This window comes from Phalaenopsis equestris, unplaced genomic scaffold (genome assembly GCF_001263595.1).
Source record: "Phalaenopsis equestris unplaced genomic scaffold, ASM126359v1 Scaffold000299, whole genome shotgun sequence".
Lineage (NCBI taxonomy): Eukaryota > Viridiplantae > Streptophyta > Magnoliopsida > Asparagales > Orchidaceae > Phalaenopsis > Phalaenopsis equestris.
In genome coordinates, this window is record NW_018164741.1 from 129,487 (window position 1) to 150,207 (window position 20,721).

The 20,721-nt window shown below is 35.2% G+C and overlaps 1 protein-coding gene across 1 annotated transcript in view; it reads right to left on the reverse strand.

Annotated features, from left to right (window-relative positions):
- Positions 1 to 1,386: 1,386 nt before the first annotated feature.
- Positions 1,387 to 20,721, reverse strand: part of LOC110025452 (RNA cytidine acetyltransferase 1-like) — a 70,554-nt gene continuing 51,219 nt past the window's right edge. Inside the window, 8 exon segments of the mRNA XM_020725935.1 lie at positions 1,387 to 1,798; positions 2,154 to 2,219; positions 3,072 to 3,197; positions 3,354 to 3,482; positions 9,607 to 9,748; positions 9,819 to 9,888; positions 10,212 to 10,320; positions 10,671 to 10,850. Of these exon segments, the coding sequence (XP_020581594.1) occupies positions 1,547 to 1,798; positions 2,154 to 2,219; positions 3,072 to 3,197; positions 3,354 to 3,482; positions 9,607 to 9,748; positions 9,819 to 9,888; positions 10,212 to 10,320; positions 10,671 to 10,850 (1,074 nt within the window). The 3' untranslated portion in view covers positions 1,387 to 1,546.

Genomic DNA, 20,721 nt, shown 5'->3' on the forward strand with positions numbered 1-20,721 from the left:
TTAGTTTGAACACAAAATATTATAAAATAATGAAGTGATTAAACAAGAGTTTATGCAACAATAAAGCAAGATAGAATACTCATGAAATACATTATGAACAAGAAACAAAATCTACTACAACTATAGTGACATGTCATGAATAAATTTTTAATATTTGGCACAAATCTTGAGAGATTTTTAAGTAAAAAATATTCTAGATTCAAATTCAAGTCTCGACAAGACAAACTCAATGACAAAGAAATTAGTCTAATCTGAGTGCAATCAAGTTCGAATCAAACCATTGAACCATATTTAGACTCTTCAGGTTGTTTAGTGAGGGGTCAAATAGACTCTAAATTTGACACACTTATAATCATATTGAGCATTTCGATGAGAGGAATCCAACGAGCTTCATTCTGTTGCGACCAAGTGGAATCAACGTGGGTTATTCTATCATATAGTTATGAGAGTTATTGATCGAATAACCAAAATACTCCCTTGTAAGGGAGAAGAAAAAGATAAGAATGTATCAAATACACATGCAATTTTGGAATGTTGACTCTGTGATAACTTTCGGCCTCCGTAGCTGCCGATCACTATTAACCACCCACCTGCCATTCATTGTCACATGCCATCTCATGCTCGCTGTCATCGATGAACTCTAAGGTGCAAGGAAATATCCTGAATGTGGTGTGACAAAGTACCCAAACACAAAATAATAAATACCCTTGAATATGGTGCAACAAAGCACCTCGAACACAGTGTAATGAAGTATTTTGAGTACTATGCAACAACATATCCCAAACATACCGTATTGAGGATCCGTAGATAACTGCCAGGGGCAACTAGTTGCAATTGTTGTCTCTGGACAATTGAAGTTTTCTTTAAACGGTATATTCACAAAGTGATCTCTTATGCAAAAAAGTAAACTTGAGAGGAGATGCAATCATAAGCTTACGGCCTTAGTGGTCATTTGCTGGTCATTTGCTGCTATTGCATCGCTACTATAACCTATATGATATACTACAACCTATGTGATTAACTACTACTATAACATTCAATATACCTAAATATTAAATTATTAAGAATTATATATGCAGGGGCATTTACATACAATCATAAGAACATAATTCTTATGTATTTATATATCTCACATCTAAACTTTCATATTGACATACGATAATTTATAGGGTTTACTGAAGCTTTTAAAGGTGATTTCCATATAAGTCCTGACAATTTATATATTTGCACAGGTAAATACTGACCCGCTATAGAAAAATATCACTGACATATAAGCTTTTAAAGTTGATTCATAAATAGCAATGTTTCAGGTAATCTTCATGTAATTATACCTATTAATAAACATAACATATAAATAAGTTAAATCCACAATATACAAGCATACAAACTAACAATATGTCATCATATTTCCCCAAAAATAAAAAAAATAAAAATTTTTTACAACAATTATAATTAACTGAGAATATTACTCGTACAAATAAAAAACCATATAAATAATTTAGCTTAAAAATCAAAACCCTAATTTTAAATTCCCAAAACAAAACCTTCAATTTCTCTTCTTTTTATTAGAAAATGATCTCTCCACATCATTCTTCTCCTTCCTCTTTTTCTTGCCCGTTTTGCGCACTCCATTCTCCACTTTTAACTTGCTGGATTTTACACTAATAATACCACTGGAAGAGACCCTACCACCTCCATTCCCAAGCGCTTTCTCAAAATCACTTTCTCTGTCCACAATGGCGTATTTCTGTAGCTGCTCCGGCTTCAGGATGCCTTCCTTGTCCGCTTTCATATTTTCCTGAGCGGAAAATTATAAAGTTAAGCTAAAACAAACATAGAAATGTATAACAAGCAAAATTAAAATAATAATAATAAGGGGGCATTTACATATATATAGCATTCAATTCTTATGAATTTACGTATCTCACAGCAAAATCACGCAGCATAGCTCTCAATTCTTTCGTATCACATCAAAAACAACACTAATTATCACCTTTTAATAGTCGGATTCACATTTTCATGTATAGGTAAAGTGCTATGCGTGTAAATATGAATGTTTAGGTGTGAGATGTGTATATTCACAGGAATTGCATGCTAAATATGTAAATTTTCCTAATAATAAATGAATAAATATGTAAAAACAGTTGATTTACCATGACTTCCTTGGCTGCCTCATTAAGATCCTCATCAACTGATATACTATGAGGGGCCAATGCAACCTGAGAACACAATAGAGTGAGAAATTGCTGAAGATGTTGTAAGTAAAATGGTTAGGGACAGTTTGTGATCACTTTTGATTCTGTTTTTTTAGTTTATTTTATTTATGTTTTGATTTGAAATAAAATTTATTTACAGAAGTTGATTCATTGTAAATAAAAAATAAAAGGCGAGTTTATATACGTACCACCCAATTCCTTTCTATTTACATATGTAACACCTAAATTTTACTTTTATAGTTTATTTCCCACCCTAATCATTCATATCACATAAAAAACGCCACCATTTTAACATGTAAAACGTGAAATACATCTTTTCATGCATAAGTAAGGTGGCATGCATGTAAAAATTAAAATTTAGGTGTTAGATATGTAAATAGATAGAAAATGAGTGGTAGCATGTATTTGAATCACCCCATTCAACTTATTCATAAAAAGAAAAAGGAGGGAAAGTCACCGCATTATACTTATTTCACTTTTTACAAGTACAAAAAGCAGCATTTTTGATGTGATATGAAAGATTTGGCTGGCATTAATGTTAAAAATTGAAGTTTAGTTGTTAGATACGTAAATAAATCGAAGTTGAATGTATGTAATGGTCACCCCCCTTCCCCCCTTCACCCAAAAAAAGGCCACAAAATTGTATTGCATGCATGGTCGTTTTAAAAGGAAATATGATGAATTTTATCGAGTCACAATACACACCTTCAATAGTTAACAGTTCCTAAGGTCCATTCCTTAAAATTTTCATTATTTAACCAAAATTTGCACCATAAATAAGAACTAAAGCAAAATAATGTATGAGGAAATAAATGAGAGAAATCATAGTATGAAGCTGAAAAAAAAAACACATACTTCTCTAAGTCGAGGTAAACTTGCGTCAATTTCTTTAGCCGCAACGCCGTATAGGTATTTGTATAATTTCTTCATAACCTTTATAAATAATGATAGTATTTGCTCCCTTTCTAACTTCATCTCCTCCTGCATTTTACAGTAGTCCAAAGTGGGAAAGGTGAATGCCAATGAATGTTCAGTGTTTCATTTTTCAGTAAAATTTAATTATAAAATGAATAAATGAATCACAAATCATTACAAGAAACCATAAATTTTATCAAATAATATAAAAAAAAAACTAACCTTTATATGTGAAATGTCATGGTTTTGCATGCCTATGCAGAACAGAACAGAAGCTTGGACAGGAGATATAGTGACAGGGAGTTCACCTTGGAAGAAGTGATGTGCAAGTACTGGCACAAGATCAAGAATCTACATAAAGTAGCACTTAAGAAATAAAGGTATAGTACTAAAAAAAAAGAAAGATGAATCAATTGATACAAGCTTGAAAAAAAAAAATGACTTTTTATAAAGATTAAGAAAAGGAGCATTTACATATATATCACCCAATGCTTATGTATTTGCATATCTAACATTTAAACTTCATGTTTACATGCATAGCACTCAAATCATTAATATCGCATCAAAATAAAACTTTTACTATTTTAAGTGAAATACACCTTTTCTTGCCTAAATTTTTGACACCAAAGTGTAATAAATGTAAATATTCTTGCAAAGGTTTTTGACACCAAAGTGTAATAAATGTAAATATAAAAGTTGTGTTAGATATGTATACACATTATAATTGTATGTTATGTATGTAAATTTAAATTTAGAAAAATCAAATTTTTCTAAAGATATGTAAATGTGGAAGAGAGACATGAAGGTGCTCGTCTCAGCTTGTAATGGGATGCAAAAAAAGTGTTTCGGAAAGCAAACCAAAAAAATACATCTGCAAGAAGGAAATTATTGTTGATTTTTACCAAAATTCATTATTTAAAAATTCACTAGGAGTCTCAAAACAATTTCAGGATCATAGGGTTTTTTATGAAATAAATAAAAATAAATGTTTACCCAAAATTGGGGTCAACAGAATCCAAAGAATAATTAGACCCCATTATACTTTAGTGGGCTTAAGTAATAAGTCATGTGCAAATTGATCAATTAGGCAAGCTAAAGCTCGGATTCCCATGATTGGCACCTTAATTATAAAACCAATATCAAATTAGTTAAAACAGAGCTTAATTAAAAAAACTAGACCTTAAAACTCTGAAATTAGGCTAAAGTAGGCCACTTAATTAATCTTAAAACTTAATTAAAGCCCTACTCATAAACCAAAACTAATCATATAATAATTCGATTAATTTAGCATTTTTAATATACTTTTCTTCCAATTTTCGATCAATTAAATTAATATTTTTAAGAAAAGGGACAGCTTAATGGGGTCGGATCTAACCAGATGCAAACCAAAAAGCACGGCTGTTCAATCCTAATCCAGAATCAATACATGCATGCTTCCACACAAGATACAATCTTAGCAAAAGAAGATGAATTAGTTCCACTTGATGCTTAACCGAATCTAACATTTCTAGCAAATGCAACCTATACGCTGAAGCTCCTAACTTACGACACCAGAAAAAGCCACACCAAATTCATCTTTACCTCACCGCTCCATAAATGAGAACATCCCCTCATCCTACTCCATCTATCATGGGCGGGAGCATTTTAAAGTGTGGGCCAACCCTCAAAAGTTTTATTATTTTATCGAATATTTAATATTTAATATTAAATTTATTAAATATTAAATTAATGATGTTGCCCAATTCCCATAAAAAATACCCAACCAAACCAATTGTCTATATATAATTTCTTATAGTTTTACAGTATTATCTATTAATATTTTCATTTCATAAATCGGATAATATTATCTAACTAGTTATTTGTATTTTTCTTTAGAAACACTAATTATATACATTTTTATTCATTTAATTATTGTTATTATTATTAATATTCAATTAATATTATATTTAATGCTTAAAATTTTGTCCATCCTAAGAATGGGCCCCTATGAGCCTATATATATTACTCCTGCAACTCTCAAGATAAAAGAACAAGTGAGAGTGTATGTGAGCAAGGCGACAATAACTGAATATGAAAAATAATCCCTCAAAACCACAATCTGAGCGTCTCTAGAAAGCCTAAAATTTAAATCATGCTACACTGATTGACCCGCACGGGACGCAGGATGCGGTAGTGACAGCTGCCGATCCAGTTGCTTGAACCGACCCACAAGGGAAGAGAGGGCCCATACAATCCTTCCTTGAGAGGGATTTGTCGTGTAACTGAGATGGTCCGCCCTTAGCTAACCTAATAATATTTATATGTCATTTTCCTGTGTTTAGGCCAGTTTTTGCTTTCCAATTTCTGCAAGGGATGGCCACCAACGTCCAGTTTTCCCTCCTAAAGCTATATCTGAAAGCGAGAATGTGCTTCGGTTGTAACTCGTCTCGAGGTGGTGTGTATCAATCGCTCCCTGTTTCCCACAGCCTCTTGCCCCTGCTGCCTCCATCTCACCGTAATTGCTGGCGAGTGGCGTCACTTGGAAAACTGCCTCCGGCTTTTTCCTTGCAGCTGGCCAGCACTCCCAGCCACTCCATCTTGCTGCCAGTTTTCCAAACTGCCTCCAGCCACCCCACCTACTCGCTTCCACCCTTTTTCCAGCCATTCCAACTGCTGCCAGCCTTCCACAACACCTCCATCTCACTGCCAACCAGTCCAGCCGCTTCTTCTACCCCCCCCCCCCACCCCCCCCTTGCTGCCAGTTTTCCAAAAAACTGCCTCCAGCCACCCCACCTACTTGCTTCCACCCTTTTTCCAGCCATTCCAACTGCTGCCAGCCTTCCACAACACCTCCATCTCACTGCCAACCAGTCCAGCCGCTTCTTCTACCTGCTGCCACCCCTTCACGTCACACTTTCATACTTGCTGCCGCTCTTCTGGCCTCCTCCCAGCTGCCGCCGCCCTCCTTCCAGCCACCTCCAACCCTTTTTATCTATTATTTCTTCTTAAACCACAACAGTTTCTTCTTCGAGTCATAGACCTAGTTGAGTAGTGTTGTGTCTTTGTTATTTCCTAGTTCTAGGAGTTCCAAGTGTATTTGATTGTAACATATTTGCTTTTGAGTAATAATATTTGTTTTCCCTATTGTGGTTTGGGTTAACTCCGTAACACTACATCATGACAACTTTTCTAAAATCACCTTCCACAAAACTTAAATCATGCCAAGCTCCACTGTGGCATCTTTTGGAGCCCATTCCTGATCCTGACATGAAATCTTGTAAGAATTTGTAACTGCTTTCTTAACAGCCAAAAAAACAAACAAATCAACAAAAATTGTCCAAGGGATGATATGCCTCAGTCAGACACATGATTTGGTCTCTAGAGAAAGAAAAAGGATGTATATGGCAAGGCCCTATAACAGATACCAATTAAAAATATATCATACTGCAACCAAGATCCCCCACCTACTTAAAGATGAGCCAGCTCACCATGTCAAGCGGGATGGGTCCCACTTACACCGATCAATGGAACAAAAATACAAAATATCATGCCTTTAAGAAACTTGATTAAACCAAAAAAGATGGGCATTTACATACATACCACACAATTCTTATGTAGTTACATATCTAACACCAACATATTGATATTTACATGCATATGACTCAAACCTATAACATCACATAAAAACTTCCACAATCGTTACCTTCTTAAAAGTGAAGCACACCTTCCCATTCAAAAGCTTATGAAACCAGATGTTACAAGGAAAAATATCAAACAATGGGTGTTAGATATGTAAATACAGAAGAACTGTGTGGTATGTATGTAAATTTCCCAAAAAAGATAACGATAACAGCAACAATAATAATAATAATAATAAAATGTTTAATAATTAAAAATAAAAGCTACTCAACCATAACTCAATACCTTATTTCCTACAAAAAAAATAATGAATCTATGAAGATGAGATGGCAATGAAGTCGAATAAATGTGTCTAATAATGCAAGGCTTGAATCTATAAAAAATAAGCCACCATGTACACGTGGCAACACATGGTCTCATAGCAAACAAAAAATTGTAAGTTTTCTTTTTTGTTTTTTTTTTACTATTAATAAAGTTGTTTTCATTTTAAAGGCTAAGGCTTGCTAACATAGAAGCTGAAAATCATAGTTAAGCGACCTCTCTAACCCCATGCCCATAGTCATACCACAAAGTTCTAAGATTTGAAACTATAGTCACAAGTAAGATCACTACCTATGAAGCATGGACATGGACAAGAAAATGACACGCGAACAACACATAATTGAAAAAATAGGACGCGTAGCTTTATGGACACGTTTTAATATATAATTAATTATTAATATAAAATATTTATTTTTTATTAAAGAGATTTGAAAATAAAGTAAAATTTAACTTGTGTTATGAAATGTCATGCCCGTAAGAACTTATTTTTAAAATTAGACATATAAATGTTTCGAAAGAATTACTCCAACTTATCTACTAAAATTTAAGGGGTCGTTTGGAATAACATTTATTTTTTGTTTTTTGTTTTTAATTTTTCTTTTGTTTTTTTATGTTTTAATTTGAAACAAAACACGTTGGTATGTTTGATTAAGATATGGTTGTTTTTTTAAAACACTCAAAATACCCAAAAGTTACTTTGAATGTTAAAAAAAAAAATGTTTATTTGTTTTTAGAAACAAAAACTAATAACATGTTAAAAATGTCTTAAACAAATATATTTTTAAAAACAAAGAAAAAACCAAAAACAAAAAATAAAAATGATCTCAAAGAAGCCTTAAAATATCATACGATTACGCCTTGTTTAATTAATTAAGTTCAATTTTAACATTTAGAATTAGAATTATCAATGGCAAAACTAGGGTGATTTCGACGAATAGTAGCTTCAGTGCAAGTGTTGCAAAGTTCACAGGATATTTGGATTGACTTCAAGGAGCATGTTTGACTCCTGCTCAGATTGTTACAAAGAAGCTCACGGCTTATGCTTTAGCGGGTGCAAATTCGACTTCGATGAACAAAATAGAACTACAATGCTTGGCTTCGACGAATGCAGGATGAACCTTTGACGCTCAACTTTTACAAAGAAAGAGAGAATTATTGATACTCAGCTTCAACAAATAGTAGATACATCTTCAATGCTCAATTTTGATTAATGCTAGAGAAAGTTTTGACATGACGAGAAAGGAGACGATTTCAACTATGAGGTATAATTAGGATTATACCTATATTTATAATTTTCTACTTCACATGTCATGTTTTTTTAAACTTCTGTTGAACTCAAGTTCGATGTCGTGTCGAGGCTTGTCCCAAACTTATTCGAGCCCAAAAAAATTCAAACTCATATTTTGAAGTATTGTACAAATGTTGGGTATTCGAATAAGTGTTGGTGTCTGATACGTGTCCGACACAAAAACAACATATTTTTAAAAGTGTCAGTGCAACATAGACCAATGCTAAACAAAGATTGTATAAACTAGCAGACCATAAATGATGAAATCAGGATTACCTTCATCCACTCAACAATTTGTTACTTAAAAGTTCCAAAACTATAATTGAGCCTAAGCAGCATCAAGAGAAATAAGTAAGGGACATTTGCGTACATACCACAAAATTCTTATATATTCACATATATAACACCCATATTTTGATCTTACACTTATATCACATTGGTGTCATGATCCTATGCATGAAGAAGTGTATATTACTTTAAAAAAGAAAGTGATGGTGATATTTTTGATGTGATATTAAAAATTTTAGTATGTGTGTAAATATGAATGTTTAAGTGTTAGATATGTAAATACATAACAATTGTGGTATGCATGCAAATGCCCATATGACTAATTATGAGAACTTGCACCCTGAAGAAGTCAAGAACCTACATCCAAACAATCCTTGTTACCCATTAACAGTACATAGTTAAAAACAAATCCAATCTATCTCATAGAGCACAATAGAATCCGAGCAAAGAATTTTTATGAACAATTTTATGATATTCAAAGGAATGACTATAAAAAAGCCAGGCCAAGTGGGACCAGGCTACGCTTCAAAATAAAACACCAGATGGAATGTGAAACAAAAATTAAAAATAAAAAAAATGCTTAGGGGCTGTTTAGGATCACTTTTGTTTTTATTTTTATTTTTTGTTTTTATTTGTTTTTTTTTGTGTTTTTATTTGAAAAAAAATGTGTTTGCCTGTATGATTAAGATATGATTGTTTTTTGAAACAATCAAAACACCATTTTTGAGTGTTTTTAAGAACATGCTAATTTATTTTTAGAAACAAAATATAAACATACGTAAAAAACACATTAAACAAATATGTTTCTAAAAACAAAAAGAAAAAAAAAAGAGGAAAAAAAAAACAAAATTGATCCCAAACAAACCCTTCGTAATCGGGCAACAAAAATAGAAAAGGTAACATAACAAGGCATTTCAAAATGGACAAACAAATCTCATTTTAGTTAAAAAAAATTCATACCATGTGATAGTCAACACAATTGTTTGTGTATGCCTCCAACCTCTTCATATCAAAAGGAGACAATAAATTCCTGAGACGCTCTGTGTTTCCCTCGTTTGAGACATCATCATGATCACCAAAGTTTATCTTCGAGGCCAAAATGCTAGGAAACAAAGTACAATGAATCATAAATAATGGATACAAACAGTGTGCTTAAAATCCTATAGACTAACCTCATTGCGAGTTTATAATCGAGGGTTTGAAAAGTGGTGCTGAGAAGTCGGCTAAATCTTCTGCAGAAATCTGCATCGAGCCAATGTGACCAACTTCATTGCCAATAGTCCGGACCAAAAGGCTGAAGGGACATTTACATATGTAGCACATAATTTTCTCACATCTAAACTTTCATATTTACATACATAGCACTTTAGTGTTTTAAAACCTATGCATAAAAATATTTATTTTACTTCTAAAAAGTGGTAATAGTGCTATTTTTAATATGATAGCAAAGATTTGAGTGCTGTGTGTAAATATGCAAGTTTATATGTGAGATGTGGAAATACATAAGAATCATGTTCTATGTGTAAAAGCCCCAAGGCTAAAATGTAGGCAACTTAGAAATTGACCTTGATAAAATGGTTCTAGAAAACCACATTGACTAGAAGCACCAACTTCGATTTCATCGGTGTTTAGTGGCTTCAAAACCATGCAGCTATGTTCACCAGTCACAGCATTCTGAACAAATTAAAAAAAAATGGGGGGGCTATTTACAAACATTTTAAAAGATGAGTTACATACATACCATTAAATTCATATGTATATTTACATATCAAACACCTAAACTTCAATTTTTACATAGATGCCACTTTGCTACTAAATTTATATGCATGAAAAGGTGTATCATACATTAAAATGGTGGTTATTTTTCTATGATGTAAAAGATTTGAGTGGCATAAATGTAAAAAGTAAAATTTAGGTTTTAGATATCTAAATATATAGAATTGGGTGGTATGTATATCAATGCCCCAATTTTAAAAGGTTCTGTATTGATGAATAAACATGCACGGAGAAGTAGCATTATTAACTGGTATTTGGCCTATATAGAACGGAAAGAAGTTATGTTTCCTCCAAAATCGAAAAAGATCTCGTGTTAGCCCGAAAGAAACGCCAATATAGTGGAGCTTTTCAGGAAGCCGCTCTCGAAGATGAACGAGAAGGGGAGGAAGGTTGGCTCTAGGCATTATATTCTCTTCCAGCAAGGATACCTGCAAACATACTTCAAGGGTAAGAATCAAATGCCACTAAAAATAAAACCCTTGTGCTCATTTTTTCAAAAGACTTTGGCACATGGTATTAGAGAAATATGAGATTTATGGGAGGGAAAAGTCTCAGCAAATACAACACTCATCAATTACAAGATAAGCATGCACAACTGTCATACACTAATTAGGAAAACCTGTACTCTACTATAAAAAAAAAAAAAAAAAAACATGTTTGCCTATTAAAAACAAAATATTTGAAAGTTGTTTTCAAAAACATAATAATTTGTTTTTAGAATTAAAAAAATTGTAAAAAACACATTAAACAAAAATTATTTTAAAAAATAAAATCGATCCCAAATGAGCCCTTACTTATTTGTTTAAGCACAACATAGTAGCATATAGCAATAAGTAATTAAGTTCCTATAGAATACTAATATAGTCCAAAACTCTTATTATAATAACTAAGTCAGAATAAGGTACATTTATTATTTTAATTCTAACTTATAGGGTGGCAATGATTTAGTAATTAAAGGTATTCCTTATGATAGTGAAGATAGCTTTTTGTCGCTGACAACCATGAAATTAAAAAAAATGATATTTGTATATGGCTTCGTCAAAAGCATATTAGTTTATGTTTTAAAGAAACTTTACATGTTGCTCATATTGATCCAACATTCCATTATCTCATCATGAAATTTTATGTTGACAATTACATAATGTATTTAAGCTTTCTAAACCTACATCATTTAACGGAGGGATACTAAATAAATGAAAAGGAAAAAAAAAAGAAAATGAGCAAGTAAATTAGTGGTTTCCATTAAAGAGGCAAAGAAGCAAAAAAGTTAACTTCAAGATGTAAAAGATGTTTTAATAGGAATAAAACTCTAAACTGTGTGCCTGCCTTAAAAAACATGAAGAATTTAAGAATTTTTGTTTAGCATGAATTATTTCTCACTCCATTGAACTCCGCTTGCAAGACTGAATTGTAATGGCCAAAAATTAAAGCATCCAATTTTTGTTTAGCATTAATTATTTCTCACTCCATTGTATTCCACTTGCAAGACTGAATTGTAAAGGCCAAAATTAAAGCATCCATTTCTTATTAAGATAAAATTTGTGCTTCATATGTTGTATAGATTATGCAAATGTTCTCCCATTCTAAGATGGCGTTATAGTCTTAAAAAGTAAACATATTCAAGAAATTCGTTGATTGTCCCAAACTCATAACCCAGGGCGAAGCCACAACCCTAATCAATTTGTACAATGGAAACATATGATTGATTAATGGAATTTTGTTTCAACAGAATAATATATAACTGTTTGACTGGAATAATTTTTCTATAATTTTACTTTTTGTGTAAAAACAAATCAACCTGTTTTTAAACATACTCAAAATATCCAAAATGATATTTTGAGTGTTTTAAAATATAATTGTTTCAACCAAATATGCTTTAATTCAAATCAAAACATGAATAAAATAAAAAAATAAAAAATTGACAAATAAAATATAAATGTGATCCCGAAAGAACTCTTAAGAAAAAAGAGCATTTCCTTTTCTCAATTTTTCTTTTCCACAAGGTATTAGAGCAAAGGAATCATCCCGTCCCTTCCCCAAACACCCCTATTAAAATAGAAGCAACATTTAAATGCCCCCTATTATGTTAGAAGCCACATCTACGAAAAATCCATTGAATCTTCGAATTCTAACACTGACTCACACTAAACACATCATCAATAAATCAATCTATCCGAATGTATATTTGTGACAGAGGAAAGATCAGACACCTAACAAGGGAGAAACAAAGCACAAACTATAAGAGAACAAACCTTAATGTTGAATTCGATTAACTCATAGCAAGAATAACTGGTCGCCAACATCTACCATGAATTAGTGAAGTATTTGCCCAAAAAAAAAAAAGAAAGTTGCAGTAGTATTATGCATGGAAGGAAAGAAAAAAACTATATACAAGTGGAACTTCGCAATCACAAAAAATAGTTTTAATTTTAAACAGTGATGACATAGAAAAATATGACAAACATGAAAAAATTGTTCAAAGATCGATAACAAACCTGCCAACCGGAAGAAAAAGAAAAATGAACAGCATGTTCCTATATCAACCTATGCAAATGAAGCCTCAACGACTACATTTAGTAACCTTGCAAACGAATCATCTTCTAAACTTACTAAAATACATTAGTTTATCCGGTACCCCTAGCGTTTCTCTTGCACAAACAGATATTTCTGATTTTAGTGTCCTGTCCTATAGCTAAACATTGTGAAATTGATCAATGAATCAGGGAAATCTAATCATATTACTTCCTCCCATTCATTGTTTGACAATTACCCATCTTATTATGAAAGTGAAGGTTCAGATTAACGATGACTATTTCATCCAAAGTAAAAAAATGTCAAAATAAATTTCCCACAAAAGAATCCTTTATTATGTCCTTCATGCTCCTAATATAATCTACAACCTACTACCAATTGTGAAAAAGCTTTACAAAAATTTTAACAGTAGAATTAATTTCTTCCAATGTTTTAAAAAATGCACTTCACGAGACAAGCGAAGAAATATGCATGAAGCACGCTTTGCTTCTCTGAGGCGCCTTCGAAGAACTTAGTTAAAAGCGAATGCAAGGCGGTTGTATGAGCGGGCTGCAGTGGTAGTAACAACAGGGGAGGGCTGCGATGGTCGGAGGAGTGTTGGACAGCTGTGGGGAAGAGCAAAAGGGTTGCGATGGGTGGGAGGAGTGCTGGGCTTCTGCAGGGGAAGAGCAGGCAGATTGCGGTGGTTGGATTGGTGTTGCATAGCAGCGGGGGAAGAGCAGCACAGGTTGCGGTGGCTAAATGAGGGTAGGCCGGCAATTGACATAGGAAATAAAGGGGTGGTTGTGGCTGGAATGATGGAACGACAGCAATAAAATGGATGTACGGTAATCTAAATGCCTCCTCGGAGTTCGAGCTATAGCCAGAGCATCACTCAGACCCTTGGAGACGGTCACCATCTAGAACGAGGGACAGCCAGAACATTTTCGTTGCCTTTAGATACAACCCTCGAGGGGTAAAACATGATGCTGACGGCTGTCCAAACAGAACGCTGAATTCTTAAGCAACAAAAACCATCCTCCTCTAAGGAAAACAACCTTTATATATAAGAGGGATTAGGACTTATATTAGGCAATGCTTTTGAATAAGAAATATAATATAATTGGCAAGATTTATAATAGGCAATGTTTTAAAACAAGAGAATAAAAATAAAAATAAAAATAATAAGAATTCATAATTCAAGTAATGTTTATAATAGGAAGAATTCAAAATAGACAAAGACTAATAAAAATATAGAAATTCAGAATTGATAAGTGCTAGAAATGAAAGGTGGGAAAAAGAAAGAGGGGAAAGGAGGAAAGGACGAAGGGGAAAGGGGGTGTCGGCAGCCCTCCCCCTTGAGGACCGGTCGGTTCCTCTCCAAAGCCCCGCTTCAGTCTCACAGGGTTGGGGGAGCTTTGACCTCATTTGTCGACGCTTCCAGATCCTCAAGTACGTTGTTAGATTTGCGACATTGAGCGTGGCTGAAATGTTGCAGTCCCCTAGAAGGTCAATCTTCTAGGCATTGTCATTCCAAAACACATTTTGGTAGAATAGACATCCGTCCACCTTTGGTATATCCTGAGCTAGAACTGTAGGTAGACGAGTATTCTCACCACTCAAGTATCGAGCCATTCCAGGGGTAACCTGCTTTTTCCATTCCTCGCAATTGGATGAGTGCAGATGAGGACTTGGTATGGAAAGAAAGATCAATGTTGGGGTAAAATTTGTGGTAGGTTGCACCCCACTCACTAGCATCGCCTCAGAAGAGACCTCTTTATTGTTAGGACTTGTATTCCATTAAAGAATGTTCCTCCCCATCAAGCTCCTAGGACCCATTATAAAGTTGAAATTCACCTATTCTGTTATGACATCGGATGATGGGTATCATGTTGGACTGAAAATAACTTCTGAATAATCCCCCGTAATATCTATGACATGCCACAAAATGACCCTACTTCTGGCAGACCTCCCTCCACAAGGGTAAGTTAAGAAGGGGTATATACATCTGAAAAATCTACAATACTCTGAGGTTACCTCATTTGGAAGCTCTGTCGAGGGGGTAACTGGAATTGATGGTGTCTCTTCCTTATTGGCTGACAATTGTGGATCCTCTTCGAAGTCTGCATCTCTTTTCGGATCGTCATTTATCTCTTCAACTAAAAGCTAGTTCTCTTTTGTCCTCACAAACATCAATGCCAGCGGTGTCGTTGCCCAAATTTTCGATGACGCCCTACTCGGCGAAGTAGAACACTCCTCTGGTTGTGCATTCTGCGCCAACATATCCAAATCCGTAGCACTTGTAGCATTTTCTGGCTATGACAGTTTTGATGATTGGTTTCGTTGGATAGTAACAGGAGGGGTTGCTTAGTTATGCAGTCTCTCCACTTCGAAAGCTAAAGTCTGCGACTTTTGGCGGTAGTAAGTTGATAGGAACTGACGTTGTATTTCATGCTTCATCTTTATATCTTCTTGGACCCTTCGACCTTTTGGATTACGGTCGAGGGAAGTCTTCAATTGGATTTCATCTTCTATGTCTGTAATCCACCACCGAAGTCGAAGGATCTCTCGCTGTATCTTCTCTTGGGAAGGCTCATGCATGTATCTCACTGGTGGCATGGTTAGGATTTAGGAATTGGAAGGAAAAAAAAATAGTGGAGGTGAAAGAGGATAAAAAATAATTGGGTCAAGGTTGCTGATTTTAAAAATCGACGAAGGCAATCAGGCTTAGGAACATGTAGCAATGGAACGGGTATTGGGTAGTAGAAAGGAAATTTTGTGGGTTGTGGAGGACGCTAGGAAACCTTATGATATGACAAGGGTTGGGCTAGCTTTAATACCAAATGATGTCGGATGAGAAAGCCCAAATCACAAAATAAACACAATATTACTGCTGAACTGAAAGAGCTTACAAACACGACACTTGGAAAGCAAAAATACTGACAAACAAATACAAACAACATAAACAATAAAAGATATTCGTGGGAGATGATGAGGACGGAGACTGCAAGGCAGTGGTATGAAAGGGTTGCGGTGGCAGCAACAGCAGGAAAGCACTACAATGGTTGGAGTGTTTGACAGTTGCGGGGAAGGACAAGAGGGTTGTGAAGGGCGGGAGGAGCGCTGGACAACTGCGGGGGAAGAGCAGGCGGGCTGTAGTGGTTGGATGAGTGCCGGACAGCTGCAAGGGAAGAGTAGGAGAGATTGTGGAGGTTGGATGAGGGCCAGCCGATGATTGGCAATGGGAAGGAACAGTGGCAGTTGGAATAATGGAACGACAATAGGAAAACGAACGCATGGTAAGATAAATGTCACCTCGGGATCGAGCTACAGCCGACACACGACTCGGAACCTTGGAGACGGTCACCACCTAGGACAAGGTCAGAGTACTTTAGCGCCATCAGATACAGTCCTTGAAGGGCAAAACAGAACGTCGGTGGCTATTCAAACAGTACGTTGAATTCTTAAGCAACAAAAGTCCTCATCCCCCAAGCAAAACAACCTCTATATATAAAAGGGATTAGGAGTTATATTAGGTAATGCTTTTAATTAAGAAATAAAATATAATAGGCAAAAATTTATAAGCGGCAATGTTTTAAAATAAGAGAATAAAATAATAAGAATTCATAATTTAGGCAATGTCTATAATTGAAAGAATTCATAATAAAAAAAGACTAATAAAAATAATAGAAATTTAGAATCAGCAATTGCTAGGAATGAAAGATGAGAAAAGAAAAGAGGGAAAATGAGGAAAGGAAATGAGGGGTCGGCAGCCCTCCCCCCTTGAGGACCGGCCAGTTCCTCTCCAAAGCCCCACGTCAACATTCATAATTTTGCATAACCTATAAGCACTTTAGTTAATAAAAGTGTCGCTTTATTTTGCGCGCTTTGCGCTTTAAAGCAAAAATAAAGCCTCACGCATCGCATTGCGCTTTGCACTTTGATAATATTGCTTTCTTCAACTCTCATTACCTCGAGCAGGACAATTGACAAAGCTAAATAATTAATGGCCTTTACTACTTCGATGGCAGTTGTTAACCTTCTTTTTGGACTTTCTCATTGTTAGTTAACATAGTTAAAGGTTGTTTCAATAATTTGAATTTACGGGCTTTGAAACTTTGGTCCAGCTCCTACCCATAGCGTCTCATTCATCAGCTCCCAAAGTCAACTCAAGCCCCTTTATACACCATGTACTGGCTCACATGTATCTCACCATGTGATGCCATCACAACATTTTAGATGTAACATTTGTCATTACACCTGAAAGACTCTCCCGTTCCCTAGCAAGCGACCTCTCTTGTTCAATGAATCAAACCAACCCCCTTTATACACTATGTACTTGCCACATGTATCTCACCGTGTGGCCCCATCACGACACTTTATATGTAACATTTATCATTACCTTTCAATAACTCTCCCATTCCCTAGCAAGCGAGCTCTCTTGTTTAAGTCACCACTTTGCAGACTTTACCCAATTATTCTCTGTGACTATGACTACATCGATATTAAGCAAGTCGCCTTCAAGAACCTTCAAAATATTATTCTAAGTGACGATTTTGAGACCGAAAGTTCTAGAATCTCAAAGCTCATCATGGACTTCATATTGCTTGCCTTTTTGTTGACTTCCCTATGGCCAACATTTTAGTGCCCTCCCCATCCCATTAGCACTTTTCATATAGTTAGGTGGCATGGCAACCTATCTCCCCGGCATCCCAGTGAGTGAAAAGATCAAATCACCTCAAACATGGCTTCTTAGCACCCTCCTCGTATATTTGTTGGCCTTGGGGTGATCATCCTATCTTTTAACATAACGCCTTCTGCAATTGATAAGGGGACCCACTTTCCCCTATTATTTTCATTTTAGCTTTTGATTATTTATCTATGGTGCTCAATCATTTCCAGCTTTTACACCCTCACACACAGTTATCTCACAAAGCTAAAATGGTGGTTTCACACCTTGTTTATGCAGATGACGTCATTATTTTTGCTAATGCATCTAAACTTACTATAAAACAAGTGATGGAGCTTTTACAAGATTTCCAGAATTTTTCGGGACTACGCTTTAATTGTGACAAGTGTAAGATGTTTTTTAGGAAGCAGGTTAAACAATATCTTATTCATTGGGGAGTTGCATATACTGGCTTTCATCATGCCTCTCTCCCTCTCAAATATCTTGGGGTTAAGGGTTAATTTGTTTGATAAGGGGAATGAGGAAACAAATTCATAGGGTTGATGTTATTGATAAAATCAAACGTAAAATTAATGATCGGAGAAATGTTTTTTCTTTCAACAGAGGGCAGAATCTATTTGCTTTCTAGTGTTCTTCAGAGTATTCCACTATATGCTTTGCAAGTGTTTAATCCTAAAAAAAGTGTTATCAGGGTTATGGAGAAGCTTTTTAATAAATTCCTATGGGTGGAAAATGGTGCAAAGAAAACTTGGGGTTCATGACATAAAGTTTGTAAGCCTAAAAAGGTTGGCGAATTTGGCTTTAAGGCCTTGAAACATACTATGGAAGTAAACCTTTGCAAAATTTGGTTTAAATTCAGATTGGACTCATCGCTATGTGCTTCCTTTTTACATAAAAAATATTGTACTCAAACTCATCCTTCTCTGGTTTCGTGGAAGGTTGGTGACTCTCGTATTTGGAAAGCTGTAGTAAATGCAAGAACCACTGCTAATGATTTCATGTTTTGGGACATAGGCGATGGTAATATCTCTTTCTGGAACAATAATTTGGGGTTGTCACATCTCTCTGATTACTCACATTCTCTTCATACTAATTCATTATTGGTTTCTGATTTCTTTACTCATGATGTCTGGGATTTCTCCAAATTGTGTTCTATTGTGGGGGAGCAAAATACAAAACATATCCTTACTATTCCTATTACACCTTCACAAAAGGATCTCTCCAAGTGGAAAAGAAGCAACTCTCAATCGGTTTACAAACTTATTTATATCACTTTACATTCACACCGTGATTGGTTCCGGGGATAATGGATTTGGCATAAATTTTTAACTCCCTCTATATCCTTTTCCCTTTGGCGCTACCTCACTTCTTTAATACCTATTGATGACATTCTTAAGTTAAAAAGATTTAAAAATGGCATCGAGATGTCATATGTGCAAAGTTGAGGAGGAAGATACGAGGCACATTTTCTTTGAATGTGCTTTTTCTTTAAAAGTTTGGAATATGCTTGGTTCACATTTCGGTTTTTCATGGATGCATAGAGGCACTTTAAGCAACTATTTGTGACAATGGAAGGATTTTGATGTTGGTAAGGGGGGGTTTCCCCTCCCTTTATTGGTCCATTGGTTGTTTTGGAACTCCAGAAACAATTTTAAATACACTTTTCTCCCCCCACTGCTTCTATAACTGTTGCTTATGTGATTGTCTATTACAATAAAGTCCCTAGCTCTACTGATGTTACTATTTTAAGGCCCCCCTGGCTCATTAGGTGAACTCCTCCTTTACCGAGTTATGTTAAATTAAATGTGGATGGCTGTTGGCATCCTGATTACGCTGCGGTTGGGGAAATATTTAGAGATTTTGAGCGTAAGTGTCTCTGTTTTTTCACCTCCCCTGTTGTTGTTGATAATCCATTGGCAAAGGAATGCTGGGGGTGTTTCTGGCATTAATGGTGGCGAGTGTTTTAAACTTTCATAAAATAGAGGTGGAAATTGACTCTAAAATGCTCTATGATATTCTTTTGGGTATCTCTCCTCCCCTCTAGGATATATTTTGCACTTTTAAACGTATTTTAATTTTTATAGCTGAAAAGCATCTTGAGGTAACTTGGAAATTCATTCATAGAGAGGGCAACTCCCCTGCTGAATGGCTCGCTAAGCATGCAGGGGAGGTCTGTCACGTTGGCATCCACCCCTCTGCTCCTCTTCGAAAACTCCTCATTGGGGATAACTTAAATCTGTCTTATGTCCGTTTTTAATTATTTGTGCTTATTGGCTCTAAGGGGGTACTGCTTTCGGTTCGATGGCTGGGGTATGCATTTCTCTGCTTCCGGGTTTTTACTTTGCTTGGCAGGTTTCTATATTGCAGCAGGCCGAGTTTCATTTTTCCTGTTTCCTGTTTTTGATTCCTGTTACTATTTTGATCTCACAATTTCTGTTGGATTTTGTCTGCCCGTGGAGATGCTTTTGGAGAATTCTACTAATCTGAAGACAACTTTGTACATGTTTTCTACTTTATATATCAAGTTACACAAGAACACAGGTTTACTTATTTTTGATTTTTTGGTTTTTGGGTACACCTATATTTTTTTAGTTTCTTTTTTTTTTTTGTGAGTTGTACTGTGGGGAGAGGAACCCCTAGGGGTGTGTCAAATGTATTTTTTGGTTTTTCATAAACGGGGATCCTCCTCCCTCCCATTTATGTACCCTTTTTTGAAATTAACGCGTATGGAGCCACCGCTCCCACTACCTATTTCCAGTTTTCCTTTTAAAGGCTTCCATTTACATGCAAAAGGAATGAGATTAGGGAGCTAAACTTTTCGTATTGCTAACCCTGATGGCATGAATACCTTGATCGCCCAACTCTCACCGAGTTTTAAGCATAAGTATGAACTTTCTGACACAGCAGTAGAAGTCCACAATTACAAATTGCCTAGCTTTTTGTTTTTCATTCGTTAGATTCTTTGGCCATTCTAACCTGTCAACATATTCCACACCTATTCGGCTCCACTTCATTCACTAATCACCCTATTCTTAAATTTTTCATGGCCACTTCCACAACCCTCAACTTGCCTACATTTCACTACATTGCTTTATCTC